Source organism: Channa argus, chromosome 21 (genome assembly GCF_033026475.1).
Source record: "Channa argus isolate prfri chromosome 21, Channa argus male v1.0, whole genome shotgun sequence".
Lineage (NCBI taxonomy): Eukaryota > Metazoa > Chordata > Actinopteri > Anabantiformes > Channidae > Channa > Channa argus.
The window spans coordinates 15,948,482-15,964,403 of record NC_090217.1 but is presented as its reverse complement, the minus strand read 5'-3'; the positions used below and the strand labels follow the sequence as shown (position 1 = coordinate 15,964,403).

General features: G+C 41.6%; 1 protein-coding gene across 1 annotated transcript; it reads right to left on the bottom strand.

Moving 5' to 3' along the window:
• Positions 1 to 1,801: 1,801 nt before the first annotated feature.
• e2f7 (E2F transcription factor 7) lies at positions 1,802 to 12,642 on the bottom strand. The gene is made up of 13 exons (XM_067489823.1): positions 12,434 to 12,642; positions 11,752 to 11,856; positions 11,026 to 11,328; positions 10,581 to 10,740; positions 10,235 to 10,474; positions 9,034 to 9,189; positions 8,782 to 8,925; positions 8,478 to 8,654; positions 8,304 to 8,388; positions 7,306 to 7,642; positions 6,772 to 6,937; positions 5,767 to 6,158; positions 1,802 to 4,689 (listed from the first exon to the last, which is right to left on the bottom strand). Exons 2-13 carry the CDS (start codon positions 11,845 to 11,847, stop codon positions 4,534 to 4,536), a joined length of 2,412 nt encoding a protein of 803 aa, XP_067345924.1. The 5' UTR covers positions 11,848 to 11,856; positions 12,434 to 12,642; the 3' UTR covers positions 1,802 to 4,533.
• Positions 12,643 to 15,922: the final 3,280 nt, after the last annotated feature.

Sequence of the window (15,922 nt, the reverse complement as noted above, 5' to 3'; positions counted from 1 at the left end):
GCCTGCTTCTTCTCAGCTGAACATTTCATTTTATCTGCGTAGGTCTTTCAGTTTGACATTCTTCTTCTTGCATGTCAGAGTCCACCATTGGCTGGTCTACTGAGCTGGGGTGATACGAACTTCACTGTCCTCCTTTCTTTTCTTACAACTTTCAGCCTGTCCTTCATTTGTGACCTGACTGTCATTGGCGGATCAGCAGTGTTGTGGACTCTTGACTCTCCCTGCAGCTAATGTTACAGGTCATGTCATTCCTCAATTTAAGTAGAATCGGAAACGTGTATGTGTTTAAAAATCTGTTTCATTCTATTTAAAGAGGGCTCTTGTCTAAAAGGTTCCTTGCAGCTCCCTCGTATTTTGACTATATCAGACACAGGTCAGCACAAAGAAATAGAACGTGCAAAATCTTCAACTTGTAACTGTCACAAACTATATACATGTTTACGTTACTAAACCCTCAGACAACATGTTCGATGGTGCAGCATGTCTTTATGGGCCCTGGTGTTGCACCCAGGCTGCTGTTCTCTTCCTCTGATGTCTTCCTTTTCCACAGTCTCAGCGTCTTGGTGAGCTGAACCGACTCGGTGGTGGTGAACTGACGCAGGACTGGTCTGCCTTGTAGTCAGTCACCCTCCAGCAGTTGTTATGAATGACACGTCATATAAATATTCCTCAGCTGGGTGTTTCTGATTCTGTTATAAAATGTTAAAGGCTGTTTCCAAAGTGATGAAAAAACATAAGTTAATGATTATTTCTAATTGATTATTTCAAATGAGCTCCTCCTATATTTAATTGAAATGCATTAAAATGAACTTTTTATAAACAGAAGCTGTATTGAGTGAATTACACGGTAGTAGAGATACGTCTGAGCTTAGCAGCACTGAACTACAGCCGACTTTGAAAGGGGCATTAGCGACGCACACTAAATCACGCGTGGCTCCATCCCACAGGTTAAACCCAATCACTTACGTTACACCCACACACCCTCAGGGGGGGGGAACTCTGTGCACCTGAGTGCACGTTGTGTGTAACAAACAGTGTTTATCAGAGATAGTTTTTTTTAACATTTGCTAAATATGACAAACACCTACTCTTGTTTGAAACCATGAATGGGAAGGGAAATACTGTAACTAACCAAAAAACTGTTAGGTAACAGTGTTTAGTTTATTCTCAGCAGTTTGCCGTACTAATCATTTAACCTTACATTTTTAAACATCCATAAGTTGGATCTATTGTGTTTGTTAAATAGTTAATTTTCATAATCTGTGTAGTTTAATGTTAATGAGCTATAGAATTGATTTTGCTCCTCATAATAAAGACAACTAACTACTCATGTCAGCATTTTAAAAGAGATGAAAACTAGGCATTTTTTAAAAAATTGCACTTCCATAATATTTGGACAAATGTATAATTGATGAATAATTGACCAAGGAAACTTCCTTAGTAGGCTGTTTAAATCGTTTGATTATGAAAATGATGTGAATCATAGGCTCTGGCATTGTAAGCCAGAGCTTCTGATTTCCTTTGGAATAATGTTGTTCATCTCCACCACAGTACAGAGACGTTAAGAGAATTTAGCACAGCTGAAGTTGTTGTGGGGGCTTAGTATCTGATAGTATCACAAGATATACTGTGTTTAAAGTGAGATTGTGTGGAGATGGCAGATGGATTGTTGAATCGGACTAGACTAACTGCTTCTCCCCGTTTCAAGTCTTTGTGCTAAGCCAAGTTTAAATAAGCAAAGCTGCTTCTTCTTTTCTCTCTTGGCTTCATATTTCTCAGGCACATAACTTTATGCAAAAAAACAAAATTTCCAAAAATGGGAAACTTTTGCTTCAACTCACTATACCAATCTCCAAAGAAACATTATATTTTGACCACACGTTAAAACAGTTACGTATATTACTAGTAGCAAGTACCCTTGTACAGTAGGTCGCTCGGTAATACTAATAGCTGGCCATGAATAATTTTAGAATTTATAGTTATGACAAAAAGGGTGCTAACACAGTCTGTAGTTAACATAGATGTGCTACTGGTCTGCTGGCTATAGCAGCTGTAAAAACGATTGCAGTAGTTCCACAAGAGTATTAGCAAATTGCAGCAAGAGTACTACGTTTGTTTCAAGTTATTTTAGTTGAATCAGTACTACTAATCAGAGTACTCTGAATAGGTCTAATGGTGATTGAAAGTCTGTGGGCCCATTCATTTTTTTTTAATTTCAATTTCTGTATAAATGTGACCTAAAATGTTCACACAAAATTCACACAAGTCATAAAACTAGTTAAAAGGAAGTGAGCAAATTAAACAAATGGGGGGAAAAATACACAAACATTCTGAGCACCACTGTATATTTGATAGCTAATTATTTGTTTTGCCTGTTGAACAGCAGCGGGTTTTCATTGAAGTGGCTTTTGGCCACAGCAGATGCTCGGCCAAACTATCTGCCTATATAAAGTTAACTGTCCCATCTGATGAGTTTTAGTGTTAGAAATACCTCGCTGGGGCCAAACATCCACTGGCAGCTCCCTCCGCTCATTTTTACTGCTGATATAAAAGCTTTCATGAGACTTTTTTGTGTTTTTAATATCAGGCTGATCTGACCACACTTAAAACTGTACACTGAAATCAGAGTAAATTACACATATTGTGATGCTGATCATCAGCTCAACCTTATGTTCGAGTGTTTTGTGGGTATGTAACTGGACAAAGCCGTAACAGTAAATCTGTTACGGATAAACTGTGTGCATAGTTCACTTCCATCTGCTAAGTTGCTCTCATTTGGACTGAATTATTGATGGAGACTGCAAATGTGTAAATGGAGCCATCTGTAAATGTACCAACATTTGAATCTAAAATGGACTGACAGACATTTGGTGACCTAAAACCTGAAATACTGTCAGAAATTCCTCAAACTGAGGTGTTCACATAACAAATGTGGTCAGCGTAGTCTGTGTTTTATTAAAGTTCATTGCATTCATCCAGAGAAATACCAGAATGGAACATCGCTGCAGAGACAGAGAGTCCCGTAAATGTCAGACACATCCGCGGATACAAATACTAACAATGGAAGTGCAATTATTATTTTTCAAAAAAAAAAAAAAAAAGCAACATTTTAACTTCTGCATGTAAAATCTAAATGACACTATGAACACAATATACAAAAATAATTACTGAAAACTGTACATTAATAACTACACATCCACTGATCAGAGTGGATAATCTGTGCACCCTTTGGTGTGACATAGCTAAGCTCCCCTGAAAGGTTCACGTACAAAGCACCAATAGTTTTGTCTGAATCGTCTGGAAGCCAGTTAGAGGATTTATCATCAGAATATCATCAGTACTCCCCAGACAACCTGAGACCATCTGATGATAAAAATAGCTTTCTTCCCTCAACAGGGCACCTTATTTGAGGCACTTAACCCCCTTACTGCACCCGTCAGCAGATTATGCTCATACTGTGTGTAGGAATGTGAAATGGTGTTGCCCAAAAAAAAAGAAAGCCTTTAAGCTCAGTCTAGCTTCCCCTGGATAAATTAACAATAAAATTCTTTACAGTACTCTGATATCTCTAAGTTTTAAAGTACCTGAGAGCATCATCCCATGTCACATTGTCCTTTAGCCGTCAGTAACAAGAGCTAAAGGGTTTGGCATTATTTAACCATAAAGCAGTATGGTTTCAAATTGTCAAAGAAAAAAAACAAAACAAATAACAGCACCAGTAACCCGTGTCTTCGTAATGAATAAATGAATGCATCAAGAAGTCACAGTTTCCTTGAGATACTTGGCTGGTTGTAAACATGTAAGGCTTCAGGGATTCACTCCTCACAGTAATGTCTGAAATGAGCAAAGACAGGATTGTCTGCTACTGGTGATCAGCAGCTACTACATTTCCTATTATATCTTAATAATGTAACAAAATAGGGGCCAACTGAAAGACAATCACTTCCAAATTAGATGTACATTCATCATATATTTAGTGCTAAAAAAAAAATAATGTTCCATTACAGTCCCTGTAATAGACATATATTAGCTAAAATATAAATAGCAATTGGGATATAATACACAAGTAAAGGGGGATTAGGTAGCGTGATCATGTCTGGGAGGGAAAATAAAGGCTGAAATACCAAATACAGCTGTGGCCACCTCCCACCACTGGAGGGCACTGTTACACTGGCAATACTGCTTCACTCCTGCACCATGAAATCTAGTGTCCCATAATTGAGCCACAAGGCACATTTGAACTTTACATGTCAACTTTACATGTCAACAAATAGCTAAAGAGTTTCATTAAAAAAAAATAAAATTTTGAATCCTAACACTTTGTAAAAATTTACAGTCATCAGTAAAAATGTGAGACTCATGTTCCTGCTTTTTGGAAAAAAATACAAAAAATCATTTATAAGTTCATAACATTTAAAAAAAAACAAGTAACCAGTGGTTTGAAACCATATTTTTCACTTTTCAGACTAACACCTGAGCGTAACAACAGCATGTTAGCCACCTGTATTCTATCCATTGTGCATCCTCAGGTGTCTAACTGGTTGGTGGGTGGCTGACGTCCAGTCTCCTCTGCACTGAGCCTCTTTTACGAGCAGCTGACACAGCGCAGACTACACTTCCCTGTGTACCTGGGGTCTGGAAGAAAGCCTTAGATGCAGATGCTGTGGTTTCCTTTGGAGTATGTGGGGTCTGTGGAAGGAGAGGAATTGCAAACGTTCAGACAACACCCTGTTGCTTTCCATCAATCATTTTATTATTTTATTTTAGTATGAAATCAATCAATCTGCTTGAAAGAATAATGACAGAAAACATAACAAAACACCTAATTATATAATAGTACTTAGTTCAAAGGACTATATATTAGTTTTAATAGCTATTAGCATTAGGTTATTAGGAGTTGAGTGGTAATTTCACCAATTTCATTTCTATGGTTTTAGTTTAGGGAGAGCAAGTACATGAATTGTATTAAAATTCGCTCTCCCTGTTCAAGCTGCTTGCTTTGGTCGTACAGTGCAAAACCCCAAAGATAATCAATTTACTAATCACACGAATAATAACATTCACAGTCCATCGGCCAAATCATCCTAAACTAATCATTGTTACTGCTAATCAGCGAATCCACTAATTCATTAATATTCTCAGCTTTACAGGATTAAATGTTTATTTGTCCAAGAAATGTGGAGAAAAAGAGGAATCGTTACAGCAGCTAACAGCAAGCTCTGCTTCTCCCTTTTAGCCCTGTTCATGAAGGCATCATTAGTCCCATATTAAATGTGAACATGTGTTGGAGTTAGAGAGACAACCCTGATTTATACCTTACTAGAACGCAGGCGCCGACTTGTTCTATTGTTTATAGTGCTGCATTAATTTACCACAGTGTCATGGCGGGTCGTCTAAAAACAACTCAGTATGAGAAGAGCAGAGCCGACAAGTACATTAATCCCCATTTAATAACTTGGAGATTAATCAATTTAAACACAAAACATGTCTGGACGACTAAATGAGGGGAAACCTTCTACATAACAGATGCTGCACTTGCTCTCATGTCAAGCTGTGTAGTGGCATTTTGCAAGTGCCTGATACCAGAAAGGTCATCGCTGTGAAGGCAAATTATGTCAGGAGTAATGTGTTTTTCAGAGCAGGAATCTTCTGTTGTGTGAGGAGGACTGAAAAAGTACCACAAATTCTGGAGTGTTTTGCATCACATATGCCTATTATTAGTATTATTATTATTAGCTGTATGGAGAGCAAAGGTAAAATTCTTACCAGTGGTTCTGGTGTGTTGATGTTGACAGTCTGATGTGGTCCGGAGGGGGAATGTGGAGTGGCTACTGCGGATGTGTACAGCCTACTCGGTTCCGGAGTGGCCGGTGATTGGACCGGTGACCAGCTGATCTCTGATGCAGCTGCCAGGCTGTAAGGTGTAGCCCCCACCGTAAAGTGGGCAGGCGACATCACAGCAGGCAAGCTGAAGCTGAGTTTGGCGTGAGTGTCGGAGCCTTGCTGTTGCAACCCGCCGGCCACCAGGGGGTAGTGGGAGAGAGCAGCAGAGGGCACCAGGATGTAGGGCATGGCCAGCGTAGGAACGCTGCCAGCAGGGACTGCTAGACCGGCTGGTGCCCGGCCAGCAGGGAAGAGAAAGTTGAGGCTGTTCAGACCTGGAGAAAAAGAAAGTTGATTTTTATAATATTTTCTCTTACAATAATTAAATTTCATAATTAGACATCACTTGAGCTGCACAGATGGCGGAGATAAAAAGGAAGATCCCCCTCCTTCATACAGGTGTCTTAATTAGCTGTCTTAGTCTGGTTGAGTCCTAGGAAGTGATTTTTAAAACATTTTTTTAATCTAAATGCATTATGATCAACGGTCCCTTCAGGGGTCGCTACAGCTGAACATGATATACATCATTTGGTTAAACAGCAGCAAGAGTCACCGCATGCAATGAATTCTACAATCATGCACCTTTAGATTATTCCTGGGACCCCCGGAGGGAGTGGGTCCTGAACCCCAGATTGGGAGTAATTTTGTTCTTTATATTGTTAATTGGGGAAGCCTTTTTGCCATTAGCATAAAAAATATTCACATAATTCTTTTCAGTTTCAAAATATTCCCAAAGTGGACTAGAATTTAATTTCCAATTTTTCAATAATCTTCCTTACTGGGTTTCCATTGCCCCAAGAACCAATTTCCACAACCAATCATTTGTTATTATGTCCGTCCTGATAAAGACTTTTGTCATACATAGACTCCAAATATGTGAGGATATACCTGCACTGTTGGGTACGTAGAGGTAGTGCGACGGCTGGGTGGGCTCACTGTTGCTGTTGGCACCCAGACTCCCATCGACCGCTGTGCTGGGGCCTGCTGGCGGATTTGGAGAACACTTGGTGGTCTGTGAACAGTCCCCTGCTTCTTTTTGAGGGGCAGCTCTTGTCTGGGAAGAAAAACAACAAATCAATTAACCTGAAGTGGACAATGAAAACTTCCAATACAAGTACAAATACAGGATTAAAGAATTTTATTGGGATTTTTGCCTCAAAAACATCCAATTCTGCAAACATCTTAAAACAATACTTCCTATCAAAATGAATTCATGGCTCAACACTCTCCTACATAATAACACTGAAACAAACTCCGGCCAAGTAACTTTGTTGATATAAAAGTGCAGCTGTTAGAAACCTCTTTAAAAGACCATCTTATCATGAGAAACAGGGCTTTTCCAATAACTTCGATAGTGTTTAAAAACATATGTAAAAAGTCGGAACAATATCACTGAACAGAACAACTCCGACATCACCTCACCTTGTCACTTTCCTTCAACACAGATGTTCCCTTCTTCTTCACCGCTATCTCCTCCTCTTCCCTTTCCTCCCTTCTCCTTTTCCTCCCCTCCTCAGACCCCAGCATTGGGGACCTCTGACCCTCAGGGCTCTGCTCGGGCTTGTCTGGCGCTCTGTAGAGCATCACTACCGTGGGCTGGGACAGGCTGGGCAGGTAGGCCAAGCAGTGTGGAGAAGGGGGAGCAGTGAAGAAGTGCTCGGGGAGGAGTGGAGGTGCTAGCAGCGTGGACTGGGTGGAGGATGGCAATAGTGGGCTGCTGCTGCGGGAAGGAGTCTGCAGTGCTGCACTGGCACAGTTACTGAAGAGGAACCAGAAAAGGCAACAAATTACTTTTCAGTTTTAAGTGTAATAGAATGAAGGCTTTAATTTGTTATTCATTCAGAGACACTAAATTTAGTATGCTTCCTTTGGAAAGGTTCCTGTAATAGATTTCCCTTTAATTTGTCTTGCTGATGTGCAGATTTCTAACTCCCAGCCATAAACCTCCAACAATTGTCTTGCGGGCTACCACTGCCCCTGGTGGATTTTTTTTTTTACACAGCTCTACATGTAAAATATCCCTTTTCGACGCATACTACCGTCTCTTTTTATCTCACTTAACAGCCGCAGCCTTGCGGGCAGCTGCGGTTTGGCTACAAGTGCAACATGAACATTGTGTCCTGTGTGTGAGGCAGCCAATGCATACATTCAGGAGACAATAACTCTTCCCATCTACAGCAATAGCTCCTGTTACGTGTAGCCTAAAGCTAAAGGCATGAGCCAAAGCAAACGCTGGCTAATGTGGAAAGTCTTCAGTGATACTGATAGTCTGTGCTGGCAGAGGTGAGCGAAAAAAAAAAGCCACTGTGTGCAGTAAAGTCTTTGGCAGTAAATCTGTGATGGGCGACTACAGATAAATCTAAACCAAGAGAATGTGTGTATCTATTGGTGTGTGTGTGTGTCTGTTAGTCTTAACTCACTCAGTGCTGTTTCCAAACTGCAACCGACACACTGCACTACTGCTTGTCGTCCGTCTGGAATAATCCACCGGCTGATTTGGCAGCACTGAGGTTTGAGGAGTAAAATAGAGGAATAACTGTTGAGTCAAACAAGACAGAAACCAAATGATATACTGTAGATTGTATACTTCCTACCTGTTAGTTGTCTTCGTGGGGTGCTGGGGGCGGAGCTGACCTGCCGCTGGGCAGCCACAGACGTTGGCGTGACACTGAAGGAGGCGTGGCGTACCAGCTTGGATTTTCGGAGGTCCTGACGCACGCCTGGCTGTGTGGCCTCTGACAGAGCAACAGCTGCCACATTTACAGTGTTTCCTAAAGGTGATGGTGACAGTGGTACTTGAGCAGTAAATCAGATGTTACACAGCAAGGTGACTGATGTGAAGAGCAGGGTCGTGTCTTCACTCTAAGATGTGCAGACAGTCTTGTCTTTCATTCTTACCGGCATTTCCAGAGTTCTTGAATTCAACGGGGCCGAGCCACTTAAAGGCCGGCTTTCTGCCTCTCTCCTCACGGACGTGCACCTTCTTTATGAGGTCCAGGCTGGTCAGGACATTGGCGATATCATACAGACGCCGCACCTTAGCTGGAGACGCACAGAATACATTTAGTTTCGCTAAACAGAGGAAACAGTTTTTTTAATTTGTGGTTCTGCCTGCATACAATGCATCCGAAGCTGTGTCCGATTTCTTACTTTTGTACTTGCTGTGACTAGATGTGTCCTGGCTCTCCTCGATGAGAACCTTCGCCGCAGCATCCAGAGTAACCGTCTGGGTTTTGGAGACCAGGAACAGCATGACAAACTTCTGGCTCATTATGCGCAGAGATTTGTCCTTCCTGTTGACACCAGCTGCAAACAACATGGGTAAATGCAGTTTTGAGTAACAAGTAAAGTTATCACTCACAGAAATCAGTGCATTTTATTTATATAGTAAACATGTATCCCACCATGAGAAACTGATCGATGCGATTGTTGCTTGTGAACCAAAGCCCTTCTCGTTAATATTAAACTGCCATCTTATATACCTGCTATTCTTCTAACCTGGTATCTATTTTTGTTTTACATCTTGCAAAATAAGAAGAAGAGCATTACATTGTTGTGCTGGTGTTAGACATTAGCATTTACATTGTGTGTGCTGTTAACTGATACAAGTCTTGATTTTCCTGTTTTACGGGCAAACCAACACAGGAGATGTACTAATGACAACTTGGTGTCATGAATACAAATGGTAAGCAGCTCCCTGCGATTGCTCACAACTTCCACTTGTATTTTTCATTGATTAGATGTGTGTTGGGATTAATGAATCCTTGCGTACGGGTCAGTTTGTATTATTGAGCATTAATACATACAGCATGTTCAATGTGGGGTCATTAAGCATGTTATTTTTAATCATCCACTGTGAGATTATTTGTGCTTAATTGCGCAGTAACACCTTCTTTGTTGTAGGTGATTGTTGATGTGCAGCTCAATCATTACATAATGTTATTATATCGCCTGAGGTCATCGCATTCATGCAACCACAACAATACCAGCACACATTTAATGAACATCAAATCTTTGTTAACCCTGTTGTCATGTGGTATTATTATCATCCAGCTACATCACCAAGTTAACACACACACACACACACACACACCTTAATAATGAAAACCTTTGTGTGTTTGTACGGTCCCTATGGAAACCAGGCTTGTCTTGCCTGAGGTGAAATGTAATAATTAAATGATCTTATCCTGTAAGCACAACAATAAAACTTTAGCCTGTTTATTAAATCAATTAAAGCAGAACATATTTAAAACTTATAAAGAGTTAGAAGAAAATGAGACAACAGGAGCTAGTTAGAAAGGTTGAGTGATTTTTCCTCTTTGTCAAAACTCTAAATTCATTCATTTATTACCACTGCTAGCGTCTCCTTCCGCTCCATCATCCTCACGCCCGAGTCCGCTCTCCTTGCCCTCGTTGGCCAGCTCCATCTGGAGGTGGTAGCCCTGTTGTCGTCCCTTTTGTTGGAGTTCCTCCAGGGTGGCCGCCAACTGTTGGCGACCATACCAGGTGTAGCTGTTCTTGGCTATGCGACCCACAATCGTGAGAGACTCCAGCACGTTGACGATGTCATAGATGCGCCGCCGCTCCACTCCTAGCAAGAGAGGAGAAGTAAAGCTTAAATATATGAAATAGACATTAGCAGCTTTCATTTATCATTTTGCACCCATGGGATGCTCACAATCATCATTGGTTCTTACCCAGATTGTTTGCCACCTCATCCAGTGAGATCCAGATGGGGCTGTGTGGTGGTGGGTAATCAGGGTAGAGGGCCAGAAACTTTTGGCACAGTAGACCCAGACTTTTCTGCTTCCTGCTCGGCTTTTTCTCTGTGTCATCCTCCTCATCCACAGCTTCCAACTAGCCAGACAAATACACAAATGACCATAAAGACATATATATCACCTAAGGGGGCAGAGCAGAGTTCAGGCTCCATCCCCCTCTTATACACAAGCTTTTTTTTCCAACATAAATGAGGGATTTCATGTGTACTTTGGAAAATCAACTCTTGAGAGTACACTTGCTAATGTGGGTGGTGGAAAAAAGTGCATACTCTGTGGACTTGTTAGACTGTGGAAATTTGGGCTTCTGTGAAAAACAATTCTCTAATCAATGAGGCCACGTTTCCCCCCCCCCCCCACATACCTGAAAAGAGTCTTCCACCTCCTCTACCAAAGTGTCTGGACTTGGTGGCTTGTCCTTCTCATTCTCAATGGGTCTAAACAGCACCTTTTTCATCTCTCTGTCTCGGATGTCTGGGCTTGCTGCGCTGATTAGCATCTTCAGATTGGCTGTGGGTGTTAAGGGCTCAGCCAGGACAGCGTGCTTAATGGGAGTGCTGTGAGCTAGGTCAGGGGTGCTGCCTTTTCTGCTTATCAGCAAACCAGGGATGCTGGACTCGCCACATTTGAGTGGTGTGGACCTTCTCCTCTCTGTGCAAATGTTTTCCTGTGATTGAGACATTTGGGTGGTTGTTATAGTGAGTTTATGGCTGATTCTGCAATAAAGTATTATAAATACTTAATTAACATTTCAAACATTTGACTATTAAAAACTGGCATTTAAAACGGGTAATTCTGGAAAGAAACAGGACCTGATGCATACTGATAATTTAAATATGACATCAAGTACTTTTAAGCACTGATTTGTAAAATATTTTAAGGCCATGTCTGGTCCACTGACACCACAGATTATTTGCTAATGGAAAGCAAAAGCCCACCCTATAGCCCAGCCCCTTGTCTTTGAACTTTATCTTACTCTTAAGATGCCACACCACACTATTCAGCCTGATTCTGCAGCTCTGCTTACATTGCATAACAGCAAACCTGAATGCACAGACCACACCTAGCATCAAGCATTAGTCACTCTTACCTTCTGATCACACTGACCCCCATCCTCATCTAGTCCCACCGTGAAACTTTTCCTTGGACTTGTGAGATCTTTCAGTGCAAGACATTCAGCTTCCATCTGTACAAACTGCAGTCCAAAAGGGAGCAAAGTTGCATAGAGAAGACTGAAATTAATTACCTGCCAGGTATCTCGGCGGGAAACATGGTGAAGTTGGAAAAAAAAAAGTTGCAGCCAGTTCAGAAAAATCCGACAAGGGGTCAGTAGAATTTGGCGCAAACAACATCAGCTAGGGTTAACTAGCCTCTATGCCAGAGGCTAGTTAATAAAGCTAACAGCTATAACTTTACTATCAGCCTCGCTACTAAACAGCTTGATTTATTGCCAACACAAATTTAACTAGGGTCTAGGTTAACGGTACTTACTTGCTGCAGATTTAGCAAGTTAAGGGGTAAGTGACGTTCTAAGATATAACACGGAGCATAAATGTTATTAACTTAATAAAGACTGAGTTCGCTTTGTAATCGGCGCCATCGTTAAGATGTGGCTTAACCTGAGACAGTTTTTAAATATATTACACTTACAGTTACAACTGATAAGGCTAATTTAGTTGTAATTAGCTGCTGGGCTAACATTATTAGCTCAGCTGACCAGCGTACCCCGAGTAAGAGCAAGAAAGTACTGGAGGGAAAACACAGTTCCTCACCTTCCTCTACGGTTGAATAAATGGAATATTCCAGTGTGGCTCAGTGTCCGGAATTGTCAGCGAGTAGATTCTTCAAACTAACATAGCAGCTAATTTTCCTCTTCGAAATAAGCGGGCAGTCCTTCCCGGTCTGTAGCTCCAAACTTCTGACGCTCCCGTCCGATCAGCAGACACTCTGTACAGTACCGAGGAGACTTCAACATCACCCGCTCAAGCTTCTTTTCTGGCGCTCTCAGACGTCGGGTTTACTCTAGCCAATCAGTGCCCTCGGTACCTTAGAGCGTCATTCAGCTCCAGCCAGTCAGCGCCATTGTGCTCGGTTACGCGCCTCAGCACGTAGCAGTGGGCATGGAAACGACCACGCCTCCAGGGTGATGTTGGCGGGGCAACCGGCGCGCTCAGTCCAAGCCTGTGGGGGAGCAACCGAAAAAAAAAAGAGAGGGAGAGAGAGAGTGAGAGAGAGAGGTGTCAATCCTGTAGCTATTTTCGGGTACACAACCAGTAATGGCGGCGGGGAAAGTTAGTCAGCAGTTTATGGAAGTTGATTTGGAACAGCTGACAAAAAAAAAACAGCTTAAAACCACTGGGTGAGAAAAATGTGCATGTAACTTACTATGTTTTAAGCGCTGTTAAAGGATATCTGGGCTTGGTCCTGCCCAGAACTGTCTTGTGCTGTTGCTTTCAGTCTATATAAAATAACTCTAATCTAAATCTTTTTTTTTTTAAATGAGTGACTTGTGATCTTTGTGATCTTTGTGGGTTTTTTATGCTGCCGCTGTGACACCAGTCACGTGTAGCTTCTAGCAAAGCCCCTCACCTATTAATACTTTTAACTTAATCACTCTGGCTTTTGCCTCCGCCGCTGGCTGTAATTAGCCCTGCAACTCAAACAGATGGGGGGGGGGGGGGGGGACGGAGGGCGACATCAGTGGCGCTAATATTATCTGGGCCACAGCGCGAAAACTGGAAGTGGTAAGAGAGAGGTCTCCCGCAGTCAGGGCCCCGCCCGCCCCGCATGCTACCGCCCAGTCTGAGGACTCTGTCCCACTGTTTGCATAACAGCTCTGCCGCCAAGCCTGTTCTAGGTGGTAACCTTCATTTGAAACAGGAATCAGAATAAACCCATCATTTGTAAAACAATGAGTGCAATAGAGTGCAAACCTGCTTCTTCCGTGCTCATCCATATTTACTCTATGATAGTGGTTCTCAATCTGTGGCCCAAAACCCCAAAGAGGCTTCAAGAGAAAGTCAGGGGGTGCGAGGGAATGAATGAAACAATTCAGAGGAGGGAGAATCTTTGAGCTATGGAATCAGATTTGTAATATAGGCTTAAGCTATCACTGGTGCCACAAAAGAGTCTCGTAGCAAACCATAGCATGGTCTATAAACTCACTGTGACAACATAATTCTCTGAAATCTGACTAAATGTGATTTTATCAATCCAGCATATTTGTGGTAGAAGCTGGATTGAATGGTGCAGAGCACGAGTGTCTTGTCTCCACGACAGAAAAAGCTTTTCTAATGTTGTCACATTTTAAAACATTTAGAAATGAATGTGATGATGGCCATCTGCCAACCACTGCGAAACAACAGGTTCCAGGTATTTTAATAACTGTTGATCAGATTTTGCGAGTGGCTTTATTGTGGTGGAGAGAGGAGCAGAGAGATGCAGGCTGATGGCTTTTCTATACATGACCCAATGTCATAACCAGCACATACCGACATTTATGAATGAGCTTCAATCCAAGCGGGGCAACAAATTAGCCATAGCCATAGATTTACCAGCACAAATGTAGAGAAAACTCCCAGCTGAATAAAGCGTTAATGTAATTGTTTGTTGTCTACAGTAAAGGACAGAGATGCCGTGTGTGTTAACATGTAATAATCTTCATGTGTATTCTAAGCAGTGCAGCACAGGGATTTACCAGCTCACTCTTCCTTTTACTCGTCACGTGCTGCTCCCAATAGAAAGCAAGCTGCAGCTATAGCTAATAGAAGTGTTAACGTTTTAATTTCGGGAACCAATGTCTGCACACGCATTTCTGCATCACCATGCAATATTGGGATGTAAATATCACTTACATTATATGCCACTCCCTGCAGAAAATGATGAAGACCATTTCATAATGAAATGCAAAAATGAGCAATGTTATGAAGCCCATAGAAACTTACCTAATTTGACACAGATGTTCTATCTAATATCTTAAGATTTTTAGAACCATTCAGAGCGTAATATTTGTCTCTATAGCACGAGAGATTTGATTTAACAGTAATTAATTGTTCCTGCTTGACATTACCTTGCCAACTCAAGCCTAATGGTGTTTGCAGTAAGTTGAGTGTGTGTTGCAGTGGGGGTTGTTGATGCAGCCAAAGGCACGACCTATAGAGTGGATACAAATTAACTTTTGGAGGGCACTGATCCAAACAGCTTGATAGTGTATTAGTGTTCAATAGAGGGTGGCAATTTTGTTTGATGCTTAGGGCTTAATTCTGTTTCTGTTTTGGCCTCACTTTTCCCACCTCCCCCCACATGGAATGACCTTTTCAATAAAGACTAAACACGAAGGCCAGAGCTTTCTATATGAAAAAATAAATTCAGTTGGAATCTTACAAATGAGGGCTTAACAGTCAGAGTCACTGCACTGGGCAATGCCAGTACAATAAATTGGAAAATCATGAAAAAGAAAGAAACCACTGAGTGACATCAGCAACAACCTCCACAGATCAGGGGTAAGGGTGTGACAATCCACGATTTAAAAAAATACAGAGGCCATACCACAAGATGCTCATTAGCAGGAAAAAAGCCAGGTTGAAATGTACTAAAAATTATAAAATGGATTGATGGGACTAAGATGAATCTCTACCAAAGTGATGTAAAGGCCAAAGTTTGATTCAGATGAAAATATCTCCTCATTATCCAAAACCATACAAGCTCATCTGTGAAGCACAGTGAAGGTAGGCATGACTTGGTCTGCACAGCTGCTTCTGGATTAGACTCAATAATCTTTATTGGTGATATAACTCATGGTGATGGAATAAGAATACAGAGGGGGTAAAGAAACACTTTGTGTATTTATTGAGAAATGCATCAAAACTTATTGGGAACAGCTTCATCATGGGGCAAGACAATTATTGAAAGCACACAGTAGTTCTTTGTTGAGCTGGCAGAGGATAAAAGCACCAGACCTTAACCCCAGTAATTACTTTACCTGCTAAAAGGGGTTGAAGCGAGGACCCCAGACCACAACCACTTGTGTTTTTTCATTAAGTATCTAAACTCAAAGCTTTACCAGACTGTAGCAATTGGGGACCAACCTCGCTGAGGCTCACGATAAACTGAGCTGGACTGGCTCATCGGATGTGAATTAATGTCGTCCATCTTGGCCAAAGACCCAGCAGCCTTTAAGAGAAATCAATTCTAATTGAAAAGGATGATACATTGGATTGCTGAATGATCATCTCTGCATTTTAGTCATTTAGCTAATGTTC